Source organism: Takifugu rubripes, chromosome 15 (genome assembly GCF_901000725.2).
Source record: "Takifugu rubripes chromosome 15, fTakRub1.2, whole genome shotgun sequence".
Classification (NCBI taxonomy): domain Eukaryota; kingdom Metazoa; phylum Chordata; class Actinopteri; order Tetraodontiformes; family Tetraodontidae; genus Takifugu; species Takifugu rubripes.
The window spans coordinates 6,517,317-6,545,314 of NC_042299.1; the positions used below are offsets into that span (position 1 = coordinate 6,517,317).

The 27,998-nt window shown below is 43.3% G+C and overlaps 4 protein-coding genes and 2 non-coding genes across 8 annotated transcripts; 2 read left to right on the forward strand and 4 right to left on the reverse strand.

Moving 5' to 3' along the window:
• Positions 1 to 709: 709 nt before the first annotated feature.
• cox7b (cytochrome c oxidase subunit 7B) lies at positions 710 to 1,980 on the reverse strand. The gene is made up of 3 exons (XM_003970812.3): positions 1,836 to 1,980; positions 1,265 to 1,380; positions 710 to 931 (listed from the first exon to the last, which is right to left on the reverse strand). Exons 1-3 carry the CDS (start codon positions 1,870 to 1,872, stop codon positions 848 to 850), a joined length of 237 nt encoding a protein of 78 aa, XP_003970861.1. The 5' UTR covers positions 1,873 to 1,980; the 3' UTR covers positions 710 to 847.
• Positions 1,981 to 2,142: 162 nt separating this feature from the next.
• trnal-caa (transfer RNA leucine (anticodon CAA)) lies at positions 2,143 to 2,253 on the forward strand. The gene is made up of 2 exons: positions 2,143 to 2,180; positions 2,208 to 2,253. It is a non-coding gene; the product is annotated as a tRNA-Leu (tRNA).
• Positions 2,254 to 2,447: 194 nt separating this feature from the next.
• Positions 2,448 to 4,895, reverse strand: pgrmc1 (progesterone receptor membrane component 1). The gene is made up of 3 exons (XM_003970811.3): positions 4,557 to 4,895; positions 3,468 to 3,623; positions 2,448 to 3,307 (listed from the first exon to the last, which is right to left on the reverse strand). Exons 1-3 carry the CDS (start codon positions 4,849 to 4,851, stop codon positions 3,213 to 3,215), a joined length of 546 nt encoding a protein of 181 aa, XP_003970860.1. The 5' UTR covers positions 4,852 to 4,895; the 3' UTR covers positions 2,448 to 3,212.
• Positions 4,896 to 5,104: 209 nt separating this feature from the next.
• rab24 (RAB24, member RAS oncogene family) lies at positions 5,105 to 10,925 on the forward strand. Of its 2 annotated transcripts, none has more exons than XM_011611156.2 (9): positions 5,105 to 5,707; positions 6,074 to 6,264; positions 6,520 to 6,588; positions 7,035 to 7,113; positions 8,180 to 8,259; positions 8,374 to 8,473; positions 8,905 to 8,955; positions 9,157 to 9,216; positions 9,469 to 10,925. In XM_011611156.2, the coding sequence occupies exons 2-9, from the start codon at positions 6,148 to 6,150 to the stop codon at positions 9,534 to 9,536; spliced, it is 624 nt and encodes a 207-aa protein (XP_011609458.1). In that variant the 5' UTR covers positions 5,105 to 5,707; positions 6,074 to 6,147; the 3' UTR covers positions 9,537 to 10,925. The 2 variants fall into 2 exon arrangements, with proteins under 2 accessions (XP_011609458.1, XP_003970874.1); XM_003970825.3 differs by having other exon boundaries at positions 5,212 to 5,707; positions 8,180 to 8,247.
• On the reverse strand, positions 10,719 to 27,953 carry nsd1b (nuclear receptor binding SET domain protein 1b). Of its 2 annotated transcripts, XM_029847850.1 has the most exons (25): positions 27,795 to 27,953; positions 27,541 to 27,690; positions 25,233 to 26,050; positions 23,526 to 23,664; positions 23,217 to 23,389; positions 20,160 to 23,082; positions 19,759 to 19,871; positions 19,444 to 19,690; positions 19,248 to 19,348; positions 19,055 to 19,097; positions 18,729 to 18,985; positions 17,706 to 17,843; positions 17,455 to 17,578; positions 17,121 to 17,321; positions 16,862 to 17,041; positions 15,974 to 16,130; positions 15,639 to 15,844; positions 15,451 to 15,563; positions 15,155 to 15,301; positions 14,953 to 15,075; positions 14,771 to 14,887; positions 14,302 to 14,443; positions 13,971 to 14,077; positions 13,681 to 13,876; positions 10,719 to 13,605 (listed from the first exon to the last, which is right to left on the reverse strand). In XM_029847850.1, exons 3-25 carry the CDS (start codon positions 26,031 to 26,033, stop codon positions 12,986 to 12,988), a joined length of 7,368 nt encoding a protein of 2,455 aa, XP_029703710.1. In that variant the 5' UTR covers positions 26,034 to 26,050; positions 27,541 to 27,690; positions 27,795 to 27,953; the 3' UTR covers positions 10,719 to 12,985. The 2 variants fall into 2 exon arrangements, with proteins under 2 accessions (XP_029703710.1, XP_011609459.2); XM_011611157.2 differs by lacking the exons at positions 27,541 to 27,690; positions 27,795 to 27,953 and adding an exon at positions 26,865 to 27,405.
• On the reverse strand, positions 16,408 to 16,518 carry trnal-caa (transfer RNA leucine (anticodon CAA)). Its single transcript has 2 exons — positions 16,481 to 16,518; positions 16,408 to 16,453 (listed from the first exon to the last, which is right to left on the reverse strand). It is a non-coding gene; the product is annotated as a tRNA-Leu (tRNA).
• Positions 27,954 to 27,998: the final 45 nt, after the last annotated feature.

Sequence of the window (27,998 nt, forward strand, 5' to 3'; positions counted from 1 at the left end):
CGCTATTTGCACTGACTACATCTGTTACAATAATTGCACTATTTACATCTGTTATTTGCACTATTTACATCTGTTACTTGCACTGCTTTCCATACTTTGCACATCAGCACCATAGTTACAGCCTGTATATATATTTATCTTGGTTGCAAAGACTTTTATATATCCTTTACATATCTGTGAACTCTGTAAATACAAACATATAGATTGATATCATAAACATATATCATTGTGTGTATATATTGTATATACCCATCACAGTTTTATTCGCTACTTAAGCACTTCTGGTTGGATGCTAACTGCATTTCGTTGCCTTGTACTTGTGACATGTGTAATGACAATAAAGTTGAATCTAATCTAATCTAATAAAACTGCTATCAGCATATGGAAACACCATCTTTGACAATGCCGATGAATGTTGTCAGTCATCCAGGTCGCAGAGAATTCTTGGCTTGATAACTGGACTTTTCACCTCTCATTCAAGAGGCAGCTTCTGTTCCAACAAACTGGTGGGAATGTAGTTTTCAGACCTTTAAACATTTTATCACATTTTATAAGATTTGATAAGATTCATTTAATAAAATTTTGGTCAAATTCATAATCCTAAAAATGCATTTTTAAAGACATAAGCCCATGTTTGCACCATATACTATTCTGAATAGCTGATTTTGTTTGAACATAAAATGGTCAATAAAATAAAACTCCAAAAAGATCACCAGAATTAAACTTAATTTATTGGACAAAGCAACATGTTGGAATAAACACAGGATCTCACTGTCTGAATGAGGATCATATTCATCGATCATCTGTAGAACCAGAAGGTTTATGGGGTGGGACACATGACGACTCTTTACTCCTCAGCCTCTCTCCACTGCTTAGGCATGACCTTCCCAATGGGAGAAAGATTCCAGGTGATGCCAGTCTGAGTCAAAACCTGCACAAAAAAAATAAAGAAAATAAAATCAATCTTACCATAAGAAGGACCACAGGTTACAAAGTTAACACAGTGAAAACATTGAAAGATGCTTTCCATCTGGGACAGAAAAACTCTTGTATAGTAAGCTATTCATTGTTTAGCAGGCGTGTTTGTCAATTATTGTAAATGTAGCATCAGCAGAACATGTAGCATCACACACAGTGAGACAAGAGACAAATCTGGGTAACAACCTGACCGTGCATAATATCTCAAGATACATAAAGTATATATGCCTATAAACTTAATAATTTCAGCATCCTTGTCAGCTACTTATTTTAAAAATTGACTTACATATGACCATATAGCTGTGCAGAAGACAGCGCCACCGACCATTACTCCAGTTCCATACTTGTGGTGAAAGTCCTGCGGGGCAGAGGATCCATGCCTCACTTGCCTTGCGGCCTGACCTGAATAAAAGCAAATATTTTAGAATTCTTTCTGTATTACTGGTAGAGTTTATCCAAGAAGATAATCTAAAACTAGCCATTACATAATTTCTCACCCACAATAAAGAACTTCAAAATTATCATTGTGAAACTCGACGTGAATGACTTCAGTGATAGAGAAAATGCTAATTGGGATTCAAGTAAAGATTAATAAATGGTTTCAACCGAAAATTTGGGCAAGTAAAAAAAAAAAGCCCACTACAACTTAATCGTGGTGTTTGTAAAAAAAATGTATTATTTGTCAAACTGACAGTCATTTTTGGTTTCGCTAATGTTAGCAACAGCAAGCTACTGTCAGCTCACAGTCGGTCATGGACCCCAAGCAAGGTCGGTCAAATTTTTATATGAAATGTTCTACTGTGCTATGGAGGTGGAAAGAAACAGAACCTATACGATAAAACAATCCGACTACTTACTGGAGATATTGACTGCAGATTTGGCAAAACGATACATGTTGTCTACTCCAGTGCTTTCTGGTACCCTTGAAGAACGGAAGTGTGATATGGCCGCCGCACGTAGTCACAGCGGAAGTTATGATGGTTTGACCTGCGCATGCGTCAAACTACACTGACAGTTGAATTTGAGGCAGGAGAATAAAATTGAACTTGACTGCGATCAGATTTTTTGAGCATCAGTCAATCTATAAATAACCAACCACCACCATACGTGAGATAATAATTAATGAAGAAATAAATTTATTATTGGGGCCGCATTACGTATCGTGTCAGGATGGCCGAGTGGTCTAAGGCGCCAGACTCAAGGATAAACTCCTTCCGGTTTAACGGGGCTTCTGGTCTCCGAATGGAGGCGTGGGTTCGAATCCCACTTCTGACACTACCTTTTTTTTTCTTTTCAAGCGTGTACAGTTTTATTAAAAAAGAGCTAAGGCTAATACTGTAAATGAACCGACAATGAATTCGAAAGCATTAAATTCGGATTTACTGAATGTCAATACACTAGCTTTCAAGCCTACAAATTTTCAGCTTTTATGTAAATGTATTAGGAGATATTGGGCAGGGTGACAAACGCTCTTTTAAACATTCACTTTATTGAATTAAAATAGATTTATTTCAAGATTACAACAGTATAATGACATTTAGCTTATGTAAGCATGTATATGTAAAGGTTTCCCTTTTTAAACGTGTTTTATGGGAAGTTGCTACGATATGAAAAAAACAAAACATTGGCTGATTTAAAATACATTCCTAAACAAAAACAAATTAACTTAAATCATAAAAAATAAACACAAAATTGAATATCACCAAATCCCAAAATTAGGTTAAAGATGTTACTGACACAGACCTTTAACTCAAGTGCTTGCAATCTTTAGTGTTAGCTATTCATTCCCTTTTTTTGAGGAATTACTTCAGCTCAGTATGTACATTCATGGAATCAATTCAACTTAGTGTTTATTTATGAGTTATCAAAATAATTCCTTATAAGAACTTTGAACACAACTGAAAGTTGAATTTAAGGAATGTGTACAAGGAATGTATCAACAACTAAGGTTGGCAGGGAAGTGAAATGAACAAACTAACCCTAACCAATGGGACGTACAACCATAAATAGGGTTGTAAAACACTGGAATTATTCCAAAGCATGTATTGTTTTGATTCAATACATTTAATGGCTCTACACACCCTCAAAAACACTGTAAATGCTTTTCAAACATTACAGTATTTACACACAGGTGTCGTCAAAAGAAAAGATTGTGTGAGTCCAAAAAAATCAAGAATGCCGTATCAACATTAGGCATCATTCAGGCATCTTTTTTCTTCTTTAGGGCATATTTCCTAATCCGTCTTCTTGTCTTTTCCTTCCTCATCATCTGTGTACTCCGCAGGCTCCTCTCCAGGTTTCAAAAGCTTGCCAATGTAGTCATACTTGACTGTTAAAAAAACAACACATACAGTCCTTAGGATAAATGTCTTTTTTTCTCTGAAAGTCAGTTAGTTCATATAATTACCATGTTACATGTTTATTACATTTTGGTTATTAATCAAAACCATCCATTTAGAGGGTTTTTTACAGTTTACATCTCTACTCACAGGTGAATTGAGCCTCCCAGTCAGACAGGCTCTCCCACTGGGAAGCGTTCAGGTCAGACAGGTCATCATGTTCATCCTTCAAGGCATCTTTCTCCAGACAGAATGTAGCCAGACCTCTTGATGCATCTCTGCCAGCAAACACCCCGTAAGGGCCATCTGATGCCAAGTCGGCATGAAATGGTTATTTACTTTTAGAACGTTTCAATACAAATGCTAGTCTCTTCCAGCCTTTTCAACTCTCATTCTATAATCAATAATTACAGTAAAATATATGATGTTTTGAGAAGCAAATCGATCCTGCATATGGCCAGTAAGTGTTTTAAAAATTGTATATGTTGTTTTCCACTTTTATTCCACAAAATAATTATTTGACAGGCAAACTTTGAATCAAATAAACAATGTTGCATCAAAGGAGACATAACACTGAGCAATCACATTGGCCAGAGGTTACAGGTGCCACAGGTTAGTCGGAGATAAGACTAAAATAAATGAAGTCTACCTCTGACACCATTTCCTATAACCAAATGGTTGTCACATTGGTATCTTGAAATGACCTTGCATATTTTCTTCTCAACGTGCAGATAAATAACACTTTATATAGGTACTTTATGACCTATAGAATTTCAATTCAAAATCTGTTACCAACAATTAAAAAAGAGAACACGCTGTATTGTATATATACACTCAAACTTTGTCCTTTAGTTTTGTATTTTTGAACGAATTTCAAAAATGCAAAATACGTTTTAAGGGATAATTAAATATCTAATAACCAGAGTTAAATAATAGTAAACTCCATATTCAGAGTAACACATCTGCGTCCAGTGACGATCTTCGATCCAAGGCTAAAGAACTGTTGTGAAATGAGATCAGGGACTAAACTGGGGGCGTAACGTTAGAACTTTCTAAAGCAACAGATCTTATGGATGTTAAAATTTTAGGATATCATTTAATAGCGTTTACATCCAAATTGACGGGTGCGATCACAGCTATTAACAGGGGATCGGCCGATGACGACTTTGTCTTCGTAATATTAAGGGTGGTGGGGGCAGGGTCGTACCAACGATTAACATTAAGTTATGGGAACGTTACCTGGCCCGTAAAACTTCTTTCCCCTCGTCACATCGAACACCTTCCCGTTCACAGCCATGAGGATCCTCGGGTTCTCAGCACCGTCATATGGCTTCAACTCCGCGATGGTAAAATCTCTCTTTTTCATTTTCGGCAGCGGTTTTTCCTCTTCTGCGAAGTGCGGCTGTTTGTCCCCGCGTACGATTTTGTAGAGGAGAAACAAGCAGAGACTGAGCAAAGTCAGATTTAGAGGGGAGGTGAAAATTTCCTGCAAAATCCCCCCAGAAGTTGTCTCGCTTGCTTCTGCTTCAGCCATGTTGACTTGTCTCTCGCTCTCTCCCTACGCACGCGCATGTGTGTTTGCACGCGTCTAAGTGGGAGGGACTTGAAGGGCGCCATGTAGCCGGAACCAATCGCAGCGCGTCCTTATTAAATATTACTGTCAGCTAATTGCTATAACCCAGGAAATTGTTTGTCTATAAGAAAGTAACATGATTTTTGCAGAACAAATTGCATAAGATATCTAATCATTTCATTTATTTTAATTCCAAAAGTACAATTTTTTGCCAAGTACACACAAAACGTTATGCATTTTCATATTTTTAAATATTTTGATGGGGACGTTTTGTATCTGAATATCACTTTTCTCACAATATCTTTGCAGTCGAGATCATGTAATAGTAAACAATAGGTGACCGAAAATTGAACAAGACATTCAAAACTAATTTTTTGAAGGTTTTGTTTACCTTCTGATACATCCGGTGGTTGCTTCATGTAATTCGAACACTTCCGGACATTGAAAACAGAATACTACGCCTCTTTGATTCTCAACCAAAACTCATTGTACCGCTCCATACTTACATGGGAATTAAGGTCACATTTTCAGCCACGGTTTTCCTGTTAAATCGTATAACCACAACGGAATTTTTTCTGTAAGGTATTGCACGTAAGATTGGTGATTGCGCAAGGGCGGCAATAACGTTCCTAGCTAGCCGTCTGTTTTGGGCATCCAAACAGCAGCCGGTGTTTAGCAAGGTTGGGCCGGAGATGACAAGCGGTTCGGCTGTTCTCCTTTAAGAACGACTTTGGCAGGCACGCATGAAAGCTCTAGATTGTCCGACACTTGAAGACCAGATGATAAGAAATACTTCTTAAGTCAGGCTCGCTATCAGGTGCGTTTTACAGTTTTGGTTGTAGCTAACACCTCTTTACAGTACCTAGCATGCATTCAACTTGTTTTTCCCTATGTCATTATGTGTTAGCTTTCCTATCGTTTCTTACTTGTAAACGTTCTTTTTTATTTATTATTTTATCGCTATCATTCAAAGCTTCTTAATGATTGTATATATTACTTTAAATTCAAATTTGATTGAACCAAAGTGTAGAATCAAACGACTATATGAATATGACGAAGGATGAAAAATACGATCTATAGAAGATATGATTGATATTTTACAAAGATTTGAGTGTTGTTTTTGAGATTCGATCTCTTCTTCGGCAGAAAAGCAAAATTCATTGTTTATCTTTTCACCACACAGATAACTTGTAAATTGCCCCCCACTTCTGCCTCTCTGGTGCTTTCTGATCCTGGGCTCTTCCAAACCCAGTGACCATGAGTACCATCCGAGTCGATGCCAAAGTTGTAATGCTGGGAAAGGAGAGTGTGGGGAAGACCAGTCTCGTCGAGAGATATGTCCATCACCGGTTCCTGGTCGGCCCCTATCAGAACGTGAGTGTCAGCTGATTCCCCCCAGCCTGAATGGCGGTGTTTTAATGCCCAGCCTCAGGAAAGTCATGGTAACACCAGTCTAGGATGAGTTGTGTGTGACAAACATGGTCATGTTTAAGTAATTGCCGGCTTCTTGTGTCTTATGATACAACTTTATAACTTCAAAGTTGTTTTAAGTGACAGAGGTTTGAATGAGGCTATTCAAATTTGCTTCGTGGTTGTTTGATGCATTACTGACTTTAATTCCCTGCATAGACGATCGGTGCTGCATTTGTTGCCAAGCCAATCCAGCTGGGAGAGAAAGTGGTCACACTGGGAATATGGGTGAGTTGCTTAATCTGAGAGTGTGCCTGTCCGAATGAAAATTTGGTTAATTTTTACTCTTTTTGTGGGTTGATGGGTCACCATGAAACTGCATCTTTCAAAACAAACATAACATGACATGGACTTGTTCTCTTTAGCCTTTCACTCAAACTGGGGTTACATTTTTTTACATCAATTTTGTAGTGTGTAAAAATACTCCATATGCCCCTTGTTTGACTATTTTTTCAAAGTCATAGCAAAGAGAGCAATATGTAGGGGATGGGAGAACATATGAAAAATGTAGTACATCTAGAAATACAGTGGTGGTGGTGGTTGTTGTAGGAATGCTACTTTTATTGAGTTCCAAGGCCAGACAGGAAACTGAAGTAAGTCCTGTGGTTGCCTCTGTTTTCTTTTTGTTTGCCTTTATTGTTTGTAGATGATCTTACAGCTTCTCTTTCAATCAGGACACTGCTGGATCAGAGCGTTATGAAGCCATGAGCAGGATCTACTACAGAGGAGCACGAGCAGCCATAGTCTGCTACGGTAAGACATTCACACTTACACAGTGCTAAACAAACGTGCAAACGTATGTTACCGTCATTTTTGATGTTTTGTTTTCAGTTTGTTCTACTTAACAGCTCATTGGTGTTTAACTGGTATATGGATTCATGTAAGCTTAGACTTAGACTTCGTGTTCAGTTAAGGTATGACAGTACAATTGTTTTTACTCAGTTTTATGGGGAGGGAATTACAGTTACCCGAGTCCATTCTTGCAGCCATGCACGTTTTAATTAGCAGAAAATGGATTAGATTTTAGAATAGTGAGCTCATGTAAAGCCCTAATTTTAAAACAAAACACAACTGGACTGTGTCTTCTTTAGTTTAGGAGTAGTTCTTTCTTGAACTTTTCTTCAGTGCTGAATAATGTAAATGAAAAAAATATTGTCGGCATCAGAGTAAGAAAAGAAACATGCAACAACAGGTAGATGCTGTTCAATCGGATGAGGATATCAATTGGATGAGAAACAAGTTTATCATTCAGTGGTGGAGAAAAATGACAGGAGTGTCCAAGACCGATGGTGTTAAACATGAAGAGTCACCAGCAGCAGGCGATCCTGTTAGTAGCTACAAAACATGATCCCCTTACTCACAGTCCTGCCACCATTTCTGACTAATTTTCACCTCTTTGGTCCTCAAGGGGGAACTTGGTTAATAGCTGTAAGCGTTTCCCAGGAGATGATTCACATTGCTTGACTGTCATGCTTTAGTTCACAGTGCTTCAGTCACACAGCACATGACTGCTACTTTATTATTATTTTATTGTAGTTTATGCAAATATTTGTTCAGAAACACTTGCGTAATCAGGCCATGTTGGATAAGTGTTTGTTCAAGGTCACTAATAGAATAAATGAATCGCACCAGTCTTCTAAATAGCTTTTTTGAAAACTTTTCTTTGCATCAAATTCATTCCAGATTTGTACTTTCTTTTGTAATAGTTTGTGATTTTGCTGTTTTGGATGAAGAGTTCTTTTAGTTTCAGTGTTGTTGTGCTCGGTGTGACTGTGTGTATCTGCCTGCTGCTGGTGGCTGAATGAGTTTGTGTTTTCAGATTTGACTGACAGCAGCAGCTTCCAACGAGCTCGATTCTGGGTGAAGGAGCTCCAGAACTGTGAGGAGGTGATTGAGCAGGTTCTCTATGTTCTCTATCACATTTTAAAATGGGAAACTTTAAAAGTCGGGTTTTTTTTGTCATCTGTTAATAATGGACCAAGACTTCACACAATATTGTTTGTTGCGTTACAGCAATGTAAAATCTATCTGTGCGGCACCAAGAACGACCTCATCACAGCGGATCGGAGCCTACGCCAGATCGACTACCACGACGCCCAGGACTTTGCAGAAGGTATTTTCAGCCTGTACTGGTCATTATACTGACATCAACTAATGACCGCTTCCCTGGTGTTTGTAGAGGAAGTCCATCTAACAGAACAAAGTCACCATTGTACCTTGGTAATGCAGTACATTGCTGTCATGCCGTTCGCGTTAAGCCGTATCCATCCACAGAGGATTAATGCAACTTTAGCAAAAGAATTTTCTTTAAACAAGTCAGTGTTGTTAATTTGGTATTGCTAATCCATCAAGCAGTGCGTTTTCTATCTCCTTAGTTCCACTGTAGTCACATCATCCCGTCTTACTGAACAAAGAAAGGTTTAACCCAACTCTAGGTGTCACCATTATTCATTGAATGTTATCGGCCAACTACGGTAAATTGCTTGAAAGACCCTAAATATGGTTACTATACTGTTATTTATGTATTTTTTGTCTCTCTGACAGAAATTGGAGCGCAATATTTCGAGACTTCAAGTAAAACAGGAAACAATGTGGGTGAGTCAGACATTGTCATGCTCAGAACACTCGATCTGTCCCAAACAGCTGTATTTATACATGGTGTTTAGACTGTAGGAGTGTATCCAACCCCAGAACAGAGTAAAAAATAGGTGATCGGAGTCCATTTTAGCACATTTACAGAATTATTGACAAGTGACTGAAGAAGCTGACAGACTTCTCTTCCTCCCTCTTGGACAGATGAGTTGTTCCACAAAGTTGCTGAGGACTACAACAATGCTGCCTTCCAGTTTATGTCAGGTGAGACACCATGGTTACAATGTCACAAAGGATGGCCTCAGCCCTCTGATTGAAGTGATGTGAAATATATGACTGTTTCAAGACTTAAACATAGTAAAAACATTATTGCATTTTAAAATGTATTCATCCAAATGATATGATGATGCATTTTTCTGTAATTAATGTAAGTGTCACAGAACCAAAGGTTAATAAAAAAATGTGTGGTTATATGGTTTGTGAAGTTTCCTAAAATATGAAACTCTGTCCAAACAGAGGAAAGTGGCGTCGACCTGGGCCAGAAGAAAGACTCATATTTCTACTCCTGTTGCCACAACAACTGATGCTGAGCGGCAGGATGGGACATCAGGTCACATGACTTCGAGCAGAACCTGGATGTTGCTGGATGGGTGTCAGACAAATCACCTGTGGATCTACAATCCAAGGAAATGTCAAAGCTGTACTCTTGATGCTTTACCAGATATGTTTATTTCTTTTGTGCCATAAGGAAGTGAAGGCTGCCAGACTGTCCAGAAGAGGATCCTCTGCAGTTCTTACTGGGTGAAGAGGGATCTGATGTCATACACACATTTTCACCCAGTTATATTCTGTTAGTTCCCCTCTGGAGCCTCCAAGCTGGACTAGGGGAGCGAACAGACCTAAACCTTGACTCAACCTTGCACTGCGGCTCCTTTGAGGTGGAATGGTTTGTTTACAATAGTTCTGAATTTACCTCTAACTCATTGCAGCCTTGCTGAGAGTGCGAATATGAAGCTACTATGATGGAGCAAAACAAACCAGTTAAAGGAATTTTCTGATCATTTGGAAATCTGGGTTGAAATGAGAACAATCCTCTGACATCATCAATACTTTGGCCATGCGAAGGTCACAATGGGTACAATTAATGGGGCTGGATAAAATGCTGTCAGCTGAATGCTGACTGCTGTCGGTGTCTGATTTACATTGGTCATCTTCCCCTCAGTGTAAAGAAGCTTTGCTAATTTTAAAACTAATCAGGAATGTTCTCTGACTTGGAACAAAAGCTGACTACACTATTGTTCTGGTCTTGGATCTATATCAATAATTCCACATCAGATGGTCCCCATAAAACCAAAATGTCAGAATGTGTTTTATGGATTAATAGTGATCATACTGAGGAGCTTGATCTGGTCAGATCAGATTTTCTCCCACTGCAATTCAGACAACTTGACTGATTTTATTGTGTTGGCAAAAGTTCACATCTGTAGTTTACACAGCCTCGGCTAAGTTTTCAGGCCATCCTTGTGTTGGAACTCCAAATTTCTTATTTAAGAATGTGATTTAAAAATCTAATGTCCATCCATGAGATTGTGGCCGTTAATTTTACTGTTGACAATTTTGAGCAGGGAATGATCAAAGAGCGCCGTTGGTGTGGAGAAACAAGTTTCAGTAACACAGGAAAGCACATTGTGAATGTTGTAATCTCTTACAAAACCCACTGCAACAGCATCTGCATCTGTATTTATGAGAAGGACATCACTTATTTATTGCCTTTTATTTTGAAGCTGTGCTGCCACAAAGATGTGGGGAAATAAATAGACGGGATGTTGGTTTTTTCCACGCTGCTGCTTTTGTGTGTTGGCGTTCCAAGTGTTGACATTTTGGCGCACAATATTTTTTAATGGAGGGACGTTTACAAAAGACTGTTGTGACGTACAAACATGCTCTGTACGATTAAAAGTGGTTTATAGTGATCAGTCTGTATCTCATGTTGCTGAAAATCAATCATCTTGAGTCCAGTAAATGAAATGAGAAACTCCGAGAGGTGCGCTACAGCACGGCGCAGTGAGGCTGCAACCATGACCTTTCAACTCCAATATCAAACCAGTTCATTGAATCAAAGTTGATGTTTTGACTTAAATTTGGAGGAAACAAAATACTCAGATTCACAAAGGTGGTCCCCAAACCTAGTCCCATTTTTAAAAGCTGATCATGTCTCTTTCAAAGGGTTCTTCAGGTCACTGATGAGCTCCACGTTTTCTTTCTACTACATGAAAATGGTTGGAAAATGAGAAAAGAAGGAGACAGAACAAACTCTTATTTCACAACTCCTCTTTCTTATACATATTTATATAGCAGACTTTTTTCCAAGGGGGTCAGTATTTGGGCTCTAACGGATCGTGATAACACAGGAATGAAGCGCTGCTTGTTGGGCATCTGTAAAAAGGCTTTAGTAGAGAGTCCGGGGTGCCACGATCATTCCTCACGCTCTAAGGCATTGGCAGATAACACAGACAATATTTAGCTTAAAGACGGAGAGAAAAGTGGGAAGAAGACATACTGCAGGTGCAAGCCTCGTGTGAGTCCGACATTTTAAGCACAGGGCATCCGTTTGATGGTAAAGGTGTCCATCTCCTCGCCACCATTTGTGTGTCACAAAACAGTAAAAGAATGGAACACTGATGTGAGCGTAGTCCCATCCGCACCGACCGTCCATCAGAGAGTGCAGACTCATGTTGGTCAAAGTTCTTTGCGCTAAAAACACTTTCTCAGGCAGGGAAAGATCTTAATCAGGATCAAATCAATTCGTCAGGTTGAGATCTTAATCTGAAACAACTACGTTTAAAAACGAGACTTCTATACAAAAATGCATCCAAAAATCAACTAAAACGGGTTCCAGTAGCAGCAGATGGTGTCTGACTGTCACTGTTAGACAGTAGGGATGCACTAATCTGAGACTTTTGAAAATGATACTTTAAAAAGGTAAAACTCAAGTAAAGGAAAAGGTGAAGTCACCTTTGGGAAAAGTGTCTGATAGGAAATTTACATTGTTCTTGACTTTTTCCAGGTAATAAAATGCAATAAGTTATATTTATTTACATGTATGCAGTGCATAAAGTGCTTATTACCAATTTTACCTGTATGTTAAATAATACTGTAGAGAGAAAAGTTAAACATCTGAAGGATAAAATCAAATCATAATCATTCTATATACCATTATACACACCTTTGTATCAATAAAAATCTCATTTATATTTATGGGAATAAAACTCCAATAAGTGCCATAATGTAGCGGACGGTCTGTTTTTTTAATAACGGCGTGGGATCGTCTGTGTCAAAACCATCAGATTGGTGCACCCCTGAGGTTACAGCTGATGTGTGACAGATGCTGACACTACTGTTACCAGAGTTACCGGCTGTTGTCAGTCGTCACGGTGACATCCAGCTGTACCTGTGCTGCAGATGTAACAGGTGTAACACTGAAAGAAAAACAGCCCAAAGCAAACCAGGAAGTGAAGCTGGTCAAAGTGGGAGAACACGGGCGCGTCACAATGGAAGGTGGTGGAAACTCCCCAATGTTCCGTGGCCATTGTTCCTTTCCCATTTGCTTTGTTCCCAGCAGCGATCCGTGTCCACAGCGCGTATGTACAGAGGTTTAGGAACAGTGAGGACAAAACTAAAGCAACCCTGAACACATTCAGAGGGGAGAACAAAAACTAACTAAAATTAACTGCTCTCTGAGCAGACGGTTTTGGATAGTCAAGGCCAAATCTGTATTTTTAGGTGCTTCACAATGTAATAATTAATGCCATCGTCGTACATGTGGCAGTTTGTTGTTCTAAGTTTTGTTAACATTTTCCTGTAAAGATGCAGTGTTTCGTTCTGGCTCTGCTCTAAATTATGATGTCAATTCCATGTTAATTAAGGAAAACTACTCAATTTATGGGTTGATTTAATTTTGTCCAAAGAATTCCCCCGTAGACTGGACTACACGTGTAATCACCTTCATTTGCCTCCATTTTCCCCCCATGTGTCACTCCTCTTCCTCATCGTCCTCCTCCTCCTCGTCCTCCTCCAGATATACAGCCTCTTCGTCCTCTTCATCCGATTTCTGTTGACCCTCCTCAACTAACTCCTCGTCGTCTTCTACCTCCGCCAGCAGCTCCTCCTCTTCCTCATCGTATGAGGAGATGGGGGAGTAGTGTGGCAGGTCAAACACGTGTGGGCTGCTGGGCAAATCCGAGCCGACGGGGGGACGTGGGCCAGCGGAGGTGCCGGCGGGAACGGTGACAGGAACAGGGATGGAAAAAGCAGGAAGTGACTCAGGAGCACACGTGCCAGCGCCGGCGCTGATCTCGCGGTCTGTCCTGGTTTTTGGCATCACACTGCTCGCTGTAGAATTCGAAGCGCAGGACTGGATGACAGCCATGCCCAATCCCGAGGTTTCAGGTTTGTATTCCCGGATCTCCCCAGGTTCCAGCGGTTCCGGCCCGCAGGGGTCATGCTCGCTGCAGCACAGCTTACCGTCCAGCTTGGAGATGAAGAGCAGGCCTTCACGGTGCTTGTTGCAGTAGGAACTGGGGCACATCTCACAAAAGGACGCTGCTTCTTTGCCACATATATCACACTGGTGCCACGGACATTCCCAACGGCCTGTAGATAAATACACAAATGTCAACCTGTTATACGAGTTTTGACTTTTCGAAACTCAGTCAAGCTGACTCTGACCTGCAGGCCTCTTGGTCAGGTTGAGGCAGTCGGCATGGTAAACTTTAGGACAGCCGGGCTTCTTACAGGAAACCATTTGTCCTCCGTCTCCGCAGCTAAAACACTCGTCTTCTCGTTCTTTGGTCACGACTACCTTCTTCTTCCTCTTGCCGTGGCCCCTCCTCTTACGACCTTTGTCTTCGGACGGTGGGTTATTCTGGATTTGGAATACAGGTTCATCAGTCAATAGTTCATCAACTTCAGCACAGTAACTTTCCAACCTGCAACAACCACTTCTGGATGGCGAGTACCTTCGGCCTGACGCCCAGGAAGCCGCTGCAGTTTGGCGCGCCACACTTACAAACGGTCTTCCCATTTCCCAAACACTCCAAGTTGTAGTTGAAGGTGAGTTCTGTGCCTGAACAGGAAAACACATTATTATATTCTCAGACTGGGATGGAGTGACCTGTTGGGTTCCTGATGGTAGTTTGTAAACACAGACTTAACTTTATCTCCTGAATTCCAATGTTGTCCTTTGAACTTTATTCACAAAAAGTCAACATCAGAGACTCAGGCTGACTTCCGTCTGAGTACGACTTACAAGTAGGGGGTTTTAAAGACTGTTAAAAACTGCCCACTCACCTGCAGGGATGTCAACAAGAGCGAACAGTCCCACCCGAGTGTCTCCGCTCACCGTCCACTTCTGTGTCTCACAGTTGGGCTGACAGCAGTGGTTCATGAATCGAGCCTCGTTCCCTTTCGGCCCGGCGTCAATGATTCGATCCTGACACACATGTACTTGGGTCAGAGGTCTTCTACATGATTTATTGATTTACTTACCAGTTAACCTGTCTGATAATATCAGGCTGCACAATGGGACACAAACTTTTGCTCAGTCAGTCAGTCAGTCTAACAGGCCGTTTGTCTGGTATTTCTACCATTGTGAGGACTTTCATTAACACGATACATTTCCCCACCTCTTACACTAACACAAGCATCACATCTAAATGCCTAATTGAACCTTAAATACAGGTCTTACCCCACTAACCTTTAAGTTATGAGTACTAGCCAAAATATCCTCACTACTTAACACACAGGCTGTGATGTGTACCTTGTCCAGGGTCAGCATGTAGAAGTTACAGATGTCGTTCTCCTGAGCGTGTCTGATCCTCGACCTGCACTCCTCCTCATCGATCACCTCTCCCACATACTCGCTCACAAACTGACCCTGAGGGGGAAAAGCATTTTTCATCGCCAGCTGCGGCCCACTGTCACCGAATGCTGCGTGTTTACCTTCTTGATGTCGTGGACACAGCGAAGACCCCATCCCCGAGAAAGCGTCCTGAAGATCTCCACCTGGCTGTACTGACGTTTGGTGAATGCCTGGTTGAGGCAACGCTCACCTGCTGGACAAACCTGCAGGTTGGGAAGATTAGAATCTGTTTCAGGTGCCAGTGAATGCAGTGGCAGGAGTGTAATGGAGGGATTTCCTTACCTGGGGGTGGCATTCATACAACAACATTCGGTTGATGCACTCGGACTCCATCCCACAGGGGCTCTCATCTGTCGCTTTGCAGTTACAGCGCGGGATCTCCGACAGGTCGGCCGTGAAGATCTGAACCTTTCCTATCGGTCGATTCACCTGCAAAGTTTGAACACATAGCTGGAAAGGTAAACTTCTCTCCTCTGAAACAAACCATCCACTACTAAACCATACACGCTATTTTTGAAGAATCCTAATAAGATTTAGAGTGGAAAAAGATCATAAACATCACAAGTCTTTTGCTTGACCTTTATGTGTTTATACGGAGGCGGCTTCCTGTCGTTCTTTTTGTCCTCCTGAAGCTGGCGAAGCTCCTTTTCTGCCTGTAATTCACGGAATCGTACAGCAGCTTCTTCTAAAGCTGATGGGAGAAATCAGTGTGAGCTACTCTTATTTCTGGAACTGTAAGGAAAACACTGCTGGACAAAGTGATTACCTTTCTTGTATGTAGCGTCAACACCTTTTCCCATCTTTTCTTTGCTGTTGGCATCCACGTCCATATAGGGAAAGACTCTGGCCTGGTACGTCCACAGATAGTCGTTGGATCCGAAGAAGTGAACAGGAAACTCTCCGACATCGTGTCTCATCCGCAGGATATTATCTGGGATTGTTTTGGGATGGCTGACCTCTGCAGGCCACCACCTGTGCAAACGAGAAGAGGATGAACCATGTGAGGAGCAGAACTGTCTTGTGGGATTTGATTCATGTTGGTGGAATATGATCTGCCTGTAGCATAATGGATGCGGGTTAGCTGCCAGTGGTGGTACTGACCTGTACCTCCCGACCTTCACCCACAAGATGTCCTTGAAGCGTGGTTTCTTCCCCGCTTTGCAGTCGTTGCAGTACCAGCTGCCCTTTGGCATTTCTATGTTCAGACATTCTCTGTGGAACGCAGCAGGACAGGACTCACAGCAGAGAAGGCTACCCCCTGGAGCAGAGGAGGAGGAACAGCATTATTCCCACTTCCCAAATGTATTTAACTAACTACTAACAGTTTAATCTGTTAACATCTTAAACTTAAACTGTTAGTTTAACTTAATGTTCTGTGATTGTTAAATAATAAATTAGGTAGCTTATTTAAGAACAGATGCATATTAATTCATTAAGTGAAGGTAAAGGCACAGCCAGGAACCTATAATGCTGGAAAGCTTCACTGAAAGTGACTAAAAAAGCAGTTTGGTCCAGCTCTAAACTTAAGAAATTTATGTCAGAAGTGGGATTTGAACCCACGCCTCCATTTGGAGACCAGAAGCCCCGTTAAACCGGAAGGAGTTTATCCTTGAGTCTGGCGCCTTAGACCGCTCGGCCATCCTGACACATCCTGACACTTTCTTAGTTTATATCTCTGTTGTTGAATTCTTGTTGTATGGAGTTAGACTATTAGACTGAAGATGTTTGGGAAGATTAACTTTGCATCTGTGCAACATCTGTAGTTGTATTAAATGACACACACAGATGTTTCAGCTTAGATTTGACAGTTGACAGGAGCTCTGGTTATCCTACAGTTGTGTGATGTAGGCAGACTGAAAAAGGATTGCATTTCCAGAACAACCATGCCGCCCCCATTTATTAGCAAAAGTGTAGATTAATTATTCTGTTTAAGAGTTTTGCTGCTTGGAATCTTTTGCTGGTTGCTCAGTTTCTGCTTTTGAATCCTACCTTCGGTACAGACGAAACACCAGCTGACATTAACGTGTTCGTGGTTCTTAACACCCCGACGAGGAGTGAAGTGGTTGGGACAGATGATGCTGTTGTTGGAGAGGATGACACAGCCCGCTGCCATGCACAGGTCTGTAGCATGATAGGCTATTGGACAGCGCACGCATCGTACCAGACGACCTAAGGGCAGCCGCAGGGTCAGCGTGTGGAAGAAGCACAGACTTGAAATGCAGAAGTGTGTGCATGTGTCCTGCCTCACCTTTAGAGATGGTGGAGCTGTTGGGATTGGCAATGAAGCAGGTGAGACACACATGGATCGAGCAGCGGAAGCCTCGATTCACAGCGACCGTCGGAGCAAAGTTAGCGATACATTCCCCGTGGTAAAACTTCCCACAGACTGGAATCATGCAGCGACGCACATCCTCACTGCGCTTTTTACACACAAAACAGGTGTGGATGCCTAGAAAAGGAAACCAATTGCACTCCTTTGGAACTTGTAGAATTTATTTATACATTATTGCATTAGAGACACTGTTAAAAGTAAGTAGTAACATCTTGAATTGCATTTACAATGCGGATTTAAACTGACGCACCTGATTTACACTCAGGACAGATGAACTTCCCCTTTGGGGCTTCGGCTAGAGAGATGCAGGCGAGGTGGAAAGCTCCGCAGCACTGACCCTCACACAGAAGAAGTTCTCCTGTCTTCTCACACACCTGAACAACAGTAACAAGCGCATTCCATATACAAAGTATTAAAGCTGATTTAAATCATAGCTTGGAAAATATAAAATAGTGTCCAGGAAAGAGCTCTCAGTTAAACAGAGCTTGCAGCGAAGCTCACCTGACATATGTTCTCCTTCATGGAAGCGGGGCCGCCTCGATCTCCTATGATCTTCCTTGAAGGTGAAAGTGTGTCATCACAAAGCAAGAGCTCATCCTTCATGGAGGAAAAGCTGTGATCCAAGCTGGACTGCTCACCCTTATGAAAACAGAACAATAAGTCAAGGTCCAAATTTATCAGGTGTTCACAGAGAAAAATCTCTGCTCGGTTAATCAGGTGTTTGAACAGCAGGATCCACTCTTTCAGGCTTTGAGATGACCCTGTTACAGAGGGGAACTCAACAGTCTACCTACAAACAGAAAGAAAGCTACACTTTGGAGAGCAATGCTGACAATGTGACCAGACAGCAATGGTTAGAAATTTGAAATTGGAGAAAGCAACCAGTCCTGAGCTCCATGCCCTGGTGCCTGATGACAAATGACCCATTTGCCATTGCATTAATACATCAGTAAAATACAAAATCAATTTTCTGCCCGAGTCAACGACCCTTCAACCACGCTGAAAACCAGAACTCACTTGCAGGGTTAAAGCCTGCACTCACTACCAGTACAGGCTGGAGCAGGCTGGTTCAAAGGAGACCATACATTTAGTAAAACATCCAGAATAAAGGGTGCAGAGTAAAATCTATACATCCTTGTCAATATTGCCCATTGACCTCATATTTATAGGAGATAAACAGCGGTCACCCTTGGAACAACAGGGAAACTTTGCCTGTCACCTTAAATGTGACAACCCTGCTGAGGATGAAACAACATTGGGATTAACTTTAGTTTTCCCTCACTGGAATGTAGAGCTTCAACAGAGGAAGTTGCACAAATGCCGTTTGACTGCTTTGCATGTCAAAGATAGCGGGCGTGATATCAACATACTCCAAAAGGTTTGTCAATGTGAACTGACTTTAACTGAGTCCATCTCCATACAACTGCTCATTTTCTATAAATGCGCCTGGGTGTATGATGACCTTGTTTCTTCGAACAGTGACCTTGAACATGTCTAAACGTAAACGAAGAAAAGATGAATAACCTCTGATTCTGCTGCATCCTTTCTGATCACGTGAGCTTTAACGTCTGCTGCTTGAGGAGCATTTATGTCTGCTGATGGCAGCTCAAAATGGTCAGGTTTGGGGGTGGCTGGTACTGGAGGTGAGGGTCCAGGACAGATAGGGGGCAGGTTGGCCTGACTGGGCCCAAGGTTGGAAACTTCTGTGGTTGTCAGTGAGGAGCTGGATGGTGCCAGAAGCTTGGTCTTTGATTTTACAGATGGCGGTGCACAATCTGCATCTAAAAGATGAGTCAGAACAATGAATCAGACAAAAACCACAAATAAAAAAATGTTACATACTCACAAACCTGATTCAAGAGACTGATTTGAAATGCTTTTCAGTGTTTTGACCTGGGAGAAGAAATGATCATTATTAGATTATTACATAGTGTGTGCAGCATTCCAAGTTATTTTAAAAAAGTGGTTTCAGAAAAGAATTATAAATCACTGTAATCCAAATGCTGTTAGATTTATCAGTTGCTGAATAAACATAGATTCTACCTTCTTCTTGGGTCCAGCTGAAGCCTCAGCCTCCAGACAGTATTCCAGAATCTTCTGTGTGGGTTTCCTCTTCCGCTTCCGCCCCAGCAAAGGAGCACTTCCTGTCATATCATAGTAACAAGCAAAATAACACGCGAATGTCATGGTAGTGCTCGTTCACGGAAGGCGGCAGGTTAAAGGTGACGCGCCTCCTTACCTGGGTGTTTAATGAAGCCTTCTGGCAGGGAGGCATCTGTTTCTGGGGGAGGAGTGAGTGTGTCGACAGTGTCAACTGGTGCATCTTGGGAGTTTTCAGTGGAGGGAATTTTTAGCTCAGACTGGGTCGGAGTAATTTCTTCAGGAGGGGGCGTCTGTATCTCAGGGATAAACTTCAAGGATGGGCGCTCATGTGTGTCCTTGTCCATCGCCAACAGGTCGGGCGTAGTGGTAACGGGCTGAACGGCCTGGGGGGAAACAAATTTTCTGTCAGCTAATGACGCATATAGACGCCAAATCAGACGGATTCTTTTACCTTTCCAATCATGTGTAGAGGCTTTTTGCTTTTCTTCCTCGTGGAGAAGATCTGATCATACTCTTCGCTCCACTCGATCAGCCTCTTGCTCGGTTTTCTCACACGTTTATGGGCTGATAAAACAATAAAACACCCTCTTAATCAGTTGTTTTAATGACCCTGAAACAGGCTGTTTGCTGCTCCTGTTGGCAGTGAACCACAGGAACTGAGCCATAAAAAGTTACTTTTGCAATTTTGAGTATCCTCCAAGGTGACAAAATATGCTCCTGAAAAAATGTGAATAAAACTGTTTTGATAGGACTTTCCTTAATCAGATGTCCAATCTCCAAAACAACCTGGAGGTAGCGTTCAGTGCACCATCATCTCTACCTCCCGTCTACTGTTGAACCACTCGTCCTTACCTGTCCTACTCTTGTCTCCGTCTCCAACATTTCGCATCAACCATGGACCGGTCTTGTTGCAGTCCGCAAGAAGCCCATTGGGCTGTTCCAGAACCAGCGCAGAGCTGCACGTCCTCTGCTTCAAAGGCATCATGTTCTCCAGATTCTCTGTTACTCTGCTCCACCTCGCAGTTTCTTCTAGCGTGACTGCTTCATGACTTCCTGTCAGTCTCTCCCAGTTGTTTGACTTTATGTCCAACACAGACTGGATATGAGACCCCACTCTTGAAGAATCCACTGCTGGTGGGGATTCCAGGCCTGGAAAACCAGGCCCAGACCTGCTAGGCTGTGAAGGCACTCTGCGGTTGGCTTTCTTTTTGATCCTATTGGAGTTTGCCTTACGGATATATGGCCTTTTGGACACCAACCATGTCCTGTCTTCATTTTGTGTCAATTTGTTTGGATTCAAATTATTATTGTCACCAATGTGCTCAGTTAATTCATGTTTTCCTGCAGTTGGCACTTCTCCGGGCATCACCAAGGGTTCTTTCTTAACATGTGCACTTGCTGGCCCAATTTGTAGTTCTAACGGGGTCCCATCTCGCTCTCTTGTGTCATGCAAATCCTTTAGCATCATAAGAAAAGTGCTAAACTTGTAGTTTTTGTTTGCTTTGAAGGAGACTGGTTTACCATCAGCCTCACTTGCCAGGGACTGAAATGATACTTCCTCCAAATTTTTAAAGGCATTCATAAAAGAAAATGGGGAAGAGCTTAAAGATGAAGAGCTCCCTTCAGAAGAATGGTCTTCCTTCTTTGATTTGACCCTGGAGGTGAGAGGTATGAAGTCCATGGGCGGGGTTGATGATATTGAGAGATCTTCATCTTCACTTTTGACATTACCCTCAAAGTCAGCCGTCTCTGAGGAAAGAGTAGTTGGTGTGCTGCAGCTGGAAAAAGTATCCTCATCCAACTCGCCATTGTTTTTACTGTGAGTGCTCATTTTCCCTGGGCGATCCCGTTTGGTCTCAGGGTGCCGAGTAGAAGTTTTGGAAGTGCATACTACGAGATCCTCCTGTTGCCTGTGCGCCTTTCTGGCTTTCCCTGACTTCTCCTGTTCCTGCATGGCTTTCAGAGCTCTGGTCATCAACCGACTGCTGGCCGGGAGGTGGGCAGGCTGCTCGGGGAGTACGTGCTTGCCCACTTTACCCGAAGCCCGCTTTGTCTTGTGGATGACTTCCTTGGAACTCTCATAAGACAGGACATTGGTAAAGCCTAAAGTCACAGGCTGCTGAGATGGTACATTAGCTGTACTAGTTTGACCAGAGATGTCCGAGCGCTCAGATGAATTGATTGATTTTCCAGGAGAAGGAGGAGGAGGAGGAGAAGGATGAGGAGGTGGGTGAGCCACAGTGTTTGGGCTGACATTCAAATGGATGCTTTCTTCTTCTGGGCTACCCGTCTCATCAGACAGCCTTGATATGTGAGAGGAAAGGATAATTTTCACAGGTTCTGCCGAGAGACAGAGAATACTTGTCCCACCACTCGCTTTCATCTTCTTGACCGACACTGTGGCGGGTTCTGATTTGGTCTCCTGACCCACAGAACTACTGGGAATATTGTCTACGCTGTCTGATGGTTTTGGGGCGTCAGCCACGTTTGCATCTAGTGTTTTTTTAATTTTAGTACATTCAGGGTGGTCACTGGAACTGACCGTTACACTGGAGTTCTTGAACTGAAGGTCCTTCCGTATTAACTTCACAAAGGGCATCCGACACTTGGCCTTCAGTCTCGCCTGCTTCTCTCGCTCAGTAGCGTTAACATCTAAACCGTCTCCCGATGTGTCATCAGCCTCTAATTCTTCAGGACCCTCGGAATTACTGTCGGTTGGTTTTGTATGTTTAGCAGCCTCAGACTGCTCGGTGTGAGCGGTGCTTTCAACGCTCTCTGAAATCTTGGACTCGTCGTTCAAAATACCTTCTGTGTTGGGCTTTAGGGCTTGTTCCGTGTCAGAGTTATCGGGTGCCGCACAGGTCACATTGTGGGTTGTGTCACCAATGGTGTGTCGTCCCTTTGAGGGACCACCCTTGTGAGGGGGTCTGACAGTTTCAACGGGAATTGGGGACTTCTCAGCGGGATCGCTATCTCTACCAAAGGTCCTACTAGCAGCGGGTCCATTTTTGCACTTCAAGTGTTCAGCCTGTTCAGATGGTGGTTCTGTTTCAGCTGGTACCGGAGTTTTAGGCTTGTCAGGCAACCCTGAAAGGTCGCCACGCCCAGAGGAGCTGCCAGGAACCAGTGATTTTTTATTTACAACAGGCGAGTTCTTTTTCTTGGAGGGGACCTTACTAAAGAGGGTGCGGTCTGGCACAGGGCTGATTGTTTTGGGTCGCCTGTCTTTGCCTGATTTGCTGAACCAAAGACCACTCTGAACCTCGGGCTGCTTCTTCACCTCTTTGACAGCGGCCACAGATGTCTGAATCGGAGCTGGAATCTTCTGCTGACGTTCAAGGGCTTTAGGACACAGAATCTTAGGGACTGATTCCAGGTCAGAATACGGACACTCTTCACTGTCTCTGTCACACTGGTCAAAGCTGTTGTAGAATGTCATTTTAGAGTGTTTACTTTTCAGCTGCTTTGAGGATTTATTTGGTTTCTTCTTGCCAGATTTCTTTAAAGTGCTTGGCTTTGCAGGAGTCATTGTGGGGGATGAAAGTACTGGAGATGAGATGCATCCGTTGGTGTCGGGCGTAGTCTCCTGAACAGCAGGCGGGGAAGATGGTGCAACAGTTGTTTGGTCCTTGTTGGCTTCCTCTAGGGCAGAACTTTCTAGGAAGGCATCTTCTATCGATAAAAGAGCAGAGGACGCCATTTTGGGTCTTTTCTGGAGAACAGATTCAGCTTCTGCCACACTGGAGTTCCAGGAGTTATGATAACGCTTTGGGATCTAGACAAGGACAAAAAAAAATAGAATTCAACTGTTTTACAGAACTCGCTCTTGATCTTCACAATGCTGTTTATGCCTTAAAATCAACATTGAAACAAGACATGCAAGTAGAAACAGAATGACAGTGTAATTACAGTGCATCTGTAGTTCTGCTCCCTCTGCTTTCCCTTCCTGCGCAACAGGGGGAGATGTTCAAGTTCAAAGCCTCCATGGAAGGTGTGAGTTGATTTATCCTCCACCCACATGACTTCCACAGGCTCTCCAAAGGTCCTGACATAGTAGAGCCGACATGGCCGCTCACTGGGCTCTAAAACACCAGCAAAAACACATCAAAATAAATGATAGAACATAACCAAATCTAAACCTACTGTTGAATTAAACCATTTGCAGCCCAATGCAAAAGCCCATGTAGTCATGGTGCCTGAGCAATGCAGCAGGCCCACCTTTGACTCTGTGATAGTTTCCCAGCGCGGGGTCAACGATCACCTCGCAGGGCCACCACGGTCTTCGGTTGAACTTTGCCCAAATGACTTCACCTTCTAAAAACTTCAGAGGGGGCAAAGACTTTTTCTTGGGGCTGTTCTGCTCTCAACAACACAAGAAAACGACAAAAAAAGTGCAGTGAGACTTAAGAAAAAGCATTTAATCTCACAACAAAGTTGTCTTACTTATCCTAGGGAAGGGTCCTTGTAATTCTCCTGTTTTAGCTCTGTGCTGTAGAAGCAAGTAGGCATAAACAGATAGCTGGTACGTTGTCAAGTGCTGCAAATAGGACTGGACAAATATCTCTAAAATGAACCTTGTGTGAGGAACACGTGGCAAAAATCATGGCATATTGTGCGTGACATCATATACCGGGATGACACGTTAACCTGACACTGATGTTTTGTGCTAAGCTAACAGAAGGAAACAACTACAGTGAAGAAGACTGCGATTGTGATGAAGAAAGCTTTTACAGCCAGGTGATTAGAATGTATCTGCATACATTGAAGTGTGTTAGAACATTTATATGATGATCTTAATGGTTTCAGGTTGAGAAATTCCTAAAATGAACTCCAAATATGGGGAAAAGCAAGCCAGATGAATTACACTTGTTTTCTTAATTGGAGCGTTTTATATTGTAAACAGCATTTCAGCTTTTTAAGATGTACGGTAATGCTGGCTGACAACCCATTTACTTCACTTTTTCATCCCATTCAACTGAAAATAGCGTCTCCCCGACCAAAATGCCTTTGATTTTAAACCTAACCTCAGACCAGAATGTGGTTTCTTGTGTCAGAATCAACCTCAAATGCTGCCTCCTTATCCTTCTGCAACAATCCCTGAGCAGGATCCAGAATGCTGAGTCCTTGCTACTCACGAAGAAGCAACAAACTCTCTCAGATGGAGCTGTGGGTGCGCTGGTTTCTCTTTTGTCTTTAGATTTAGGTTGAAGAACGTGTGGAAACTGTGGCAATCACAGCCGAACTACAGCAACCACACCTCAGTTATGGCCAGGGTGGAAACACTTCAGAGAGACAGGTTTCCTGCATGTCAGCTGGATTGGCACTCAGTAAATATTTGTGTGTGCAAATACAGCAGAAATGTGGAATTCAACAAATGCTAAAACGTTTATTTACCTAATTGGAAACAAAAGGATGAATTTGTGTCATAACGTTTCATAAATTAGGAGGGCTTAAAGCAGGATTCAGATTAATTCAGCTGCCAGGTTTTTAACTTCTTTGTTGACGCTCTATCAGACGTTGCATTGCTGCTCAGCTGGGTCCAGTTTGGCAGAACAACAACCAAAAACAGCAGCTCTTTGCTGGAATACCAGTAAAAGCTACAAAAGGAGTCTGCATCAGTCACATCATGGTATAGATGCAACAATTGAACTTCCTGTTTTTATGCAATGTGGCACAGCTTCCATCAAAACACCGTAAGCAATGTTAGCATTAATTCCAGGTTTACAACTAATTAATAAGGTGTGGTTAAAAAAAAATTGTCCATTGAGCACTTTGTTGGAGGGACTAACGGCACTAAAGGCTTATGAACACTATTCTGAAAAGTGACAAGAAGTATAAGGTTTAGTATTTAGAAGCAACAAGTTCTTTGGTCTTATTTCTTAACAAATATAAAAGCTATTATGATATAGTAAAGGTGAAACTTGCCATTGAATGCCTTGAGTAACTATCGCTGAGCAGAAAGAGCTCGGTATCACTGTCCCACTCGTCGTCCGAACCATCCCAGTACCTCCGCCGCTGCCCCGAGGACTGGGACCGAGTGACGACCTTGGTGGTTGGGAAGGTCGAAGTCTTGGAGTCCGAATTTGAAACACTGAGATGAGAATGAGGGACGTTCTCTTGTTTGTCCTGTGACTCCCCAGAACTATCCTGCTCCTGACTGTTGTCTTCATCCTCAAACAAAGAAGACTCAAAGTGCAGGAAGCCATTGGCGAAGGGGCTGTTGCTCTCCAGGGAAAAGGCAGGACTAGACGGGCCTGAGAAACCACCCTCAGTCTTTTTCTCCTTGTCCTGACTTTTTCCATCGGCAGCAGCTTTTTGTCCACCGGTGGATTTTCCCAAATTCCCCTCCTTCCTTAAATTCTGTGTGGTGGAATAAACATTGCCGGTGCAATCAGCTGCAGGGCCCATTTCCCTCTGACTGCTCCCCCACTCCCAGCTCCTCTCTGGCTCCCTCAGTGGGAGCACCAGGTCAGGCTGGCTCACCATGGTGGTGAGATGTTGAAGCCTCCTGAGAGGACTGTAGGAAGAAGAGGAAGAAGAGGACGAGGAGGAGGAGAAGCAGTGCTCCCGTGGTGTGAAGCCATAAACGGGTGGGTGTTTGAGGGAGGAGGTGACGGCAGACATGGTTAGGCTGGTTCTGTGGTCATGGCATCTGGAGAGAGAGAGGTCAGCCCCGGAGGTCAAAGGGCAGCTGTACTGGTTGGGGCCTGTGTAAGGCCCACTCATGCTGGCATGGTTCCTCCCTGGAAGATGGACATGAGGGTGTCAGTGTGGCCCAAAAACACAAAATACCAAAAGAATGTTTTGACATTTTCACTAATTCTGTCTTTCAAAATAAAACCCAAGATTTCAGGTTCGTCTTTAGCTTTGCGTGTTTTTAAAAAGTGTCACCGGACTGTGGCGGCTTATCTCTCATTAAGCGGAGCAGCTGATGAGATCATTTAAATCCCCGCCATCAAATCCTTAAAAAACACAACAAAACTGCGCCTTTCAGAATCGCGCTCGGCGCAGCCGCTCGACCCGATGTGACATTTATTCTGCCTGCGAGCTTTTGCGCAAACGCCGCAGCACGGCTGCACACGAAAAGCGCAAAATTATCGCGATAGGATGAAAATGACATCGAGTACGATAAGGTCAGCAGCCATTCAGCTGGCACCCGTACATGCATGTAGCGGCTACACACGGCGAGGCTACTGGGAATAAACCAGCGCGTCATGCAGTCAAAATAAATGGAAATAATTCCTGCCGGCGCCGTGAATCAGAAAATAAATAATTAAATAAAGAAATAGCGCCCGTGCGCGTGCGTGTGCCCACATACGTGTGTGCAGAGACATGTATGTGAGTGTCGTGTGCTGTGGCTCCTCAACGGCGCCGACACACAAACGCTACACAACGTCAAAACAAGCCAACACACACATACGAGGGCATGCACACAAACACACACTTCCACCCCCACCCCCCCCCTCCCACCCCCCGACAGATGCGGTGTGCGGGCATCAAACAGCAAAACTACGGACAAAACGCCGAATGACACGGGATCTATCGCGAGAATCTTACCATTCCGGTGTCGGCCAACATAAAAGTGAGGCTCAATTGGCTCATTTTGGCGTTTAAATGCGCCAAATTCCGATTTTTTGAAAGCGGATGAGGAGAGTCCCGGCAGCAATACTACTAGGCCCGGATCCTGTGAAATGTACTCACTCACTCGCTCACTCCCTCGCTCACTCTCCCCCTGCCTCCCTCCCTCCTCCCCTCCACATGCGCTAAAGCCTGGTCCAGCGGCCCTCGGAATAGAAATTTGTTGCACTCCTCCACCTCCACTCCCCGACTTTCCCTCAGTGATAATTACAACTTTAGAAATCCTCCAGATTGTTGCTCTACTGAATTTGGCGTTTCCTGCCTGCAGAGTCTTCCTGTCCCTTGAAATTCAGCCTCTCTCGCCCCCTCTCCCTCTCCTTGTGCTGCGCGCACTGCCGGTCGTCAGCGACGTCTCCCTCCCCAGCCGGACCACAGCGTGGAGCTCAGAAAGGGGGCCGTAAATCTATCTTCAAGGATAAAAATGCGCACATTAAAAAAAAATAAAATAAAAAAAAAAGCCCAAAACGTAGCGCTCGCCACCTCCACGAAACGCCCCACCCACCCCCACTTAATTATGAGCGTCAATAATTAACCCATCACAAATGACATGTCACGTGATAAACTTGTGCCAAACAAATGGCGCCTTCTTTCGCACCCGCGCCTGGTGCCGAGACGTCAGATCTGCAAAGACGGAGTCAAATATGTCCCATCAGAAGCGGAGGAACGGTGCGGGAGCAGCCGGGCTTTATTTCCAGAAACGAGTTGCTGTGCAGACTCTGGTCCCCACAAAATGGAGTCCTCCAGCCTGTAAGAAGGAGGGGGGGGGAGAAAAAAAAACAGGCCACAAAGTGTTAATACATGCCCGATGTAAAGTTCACCGAGACACGGAGAGAGTGAGCCCCAGAGCACCTCGGCCGTGTCCTGGAGGTGTTCCTGCAGCTTTCTCGGCTCTTAGATCAGCCACGGCAGGAACATTTCCCTTGACACGCTGAGCCTCCCAAAGTCACTGTCTTATGCACATGTTTGTGCCACGGCAGGGGGGGACCGAGGCAGTCACCGGCTCATCTGAGTGCGTGCGTGTGCGTACTGAATGCACAGCTGAACACCAGAACA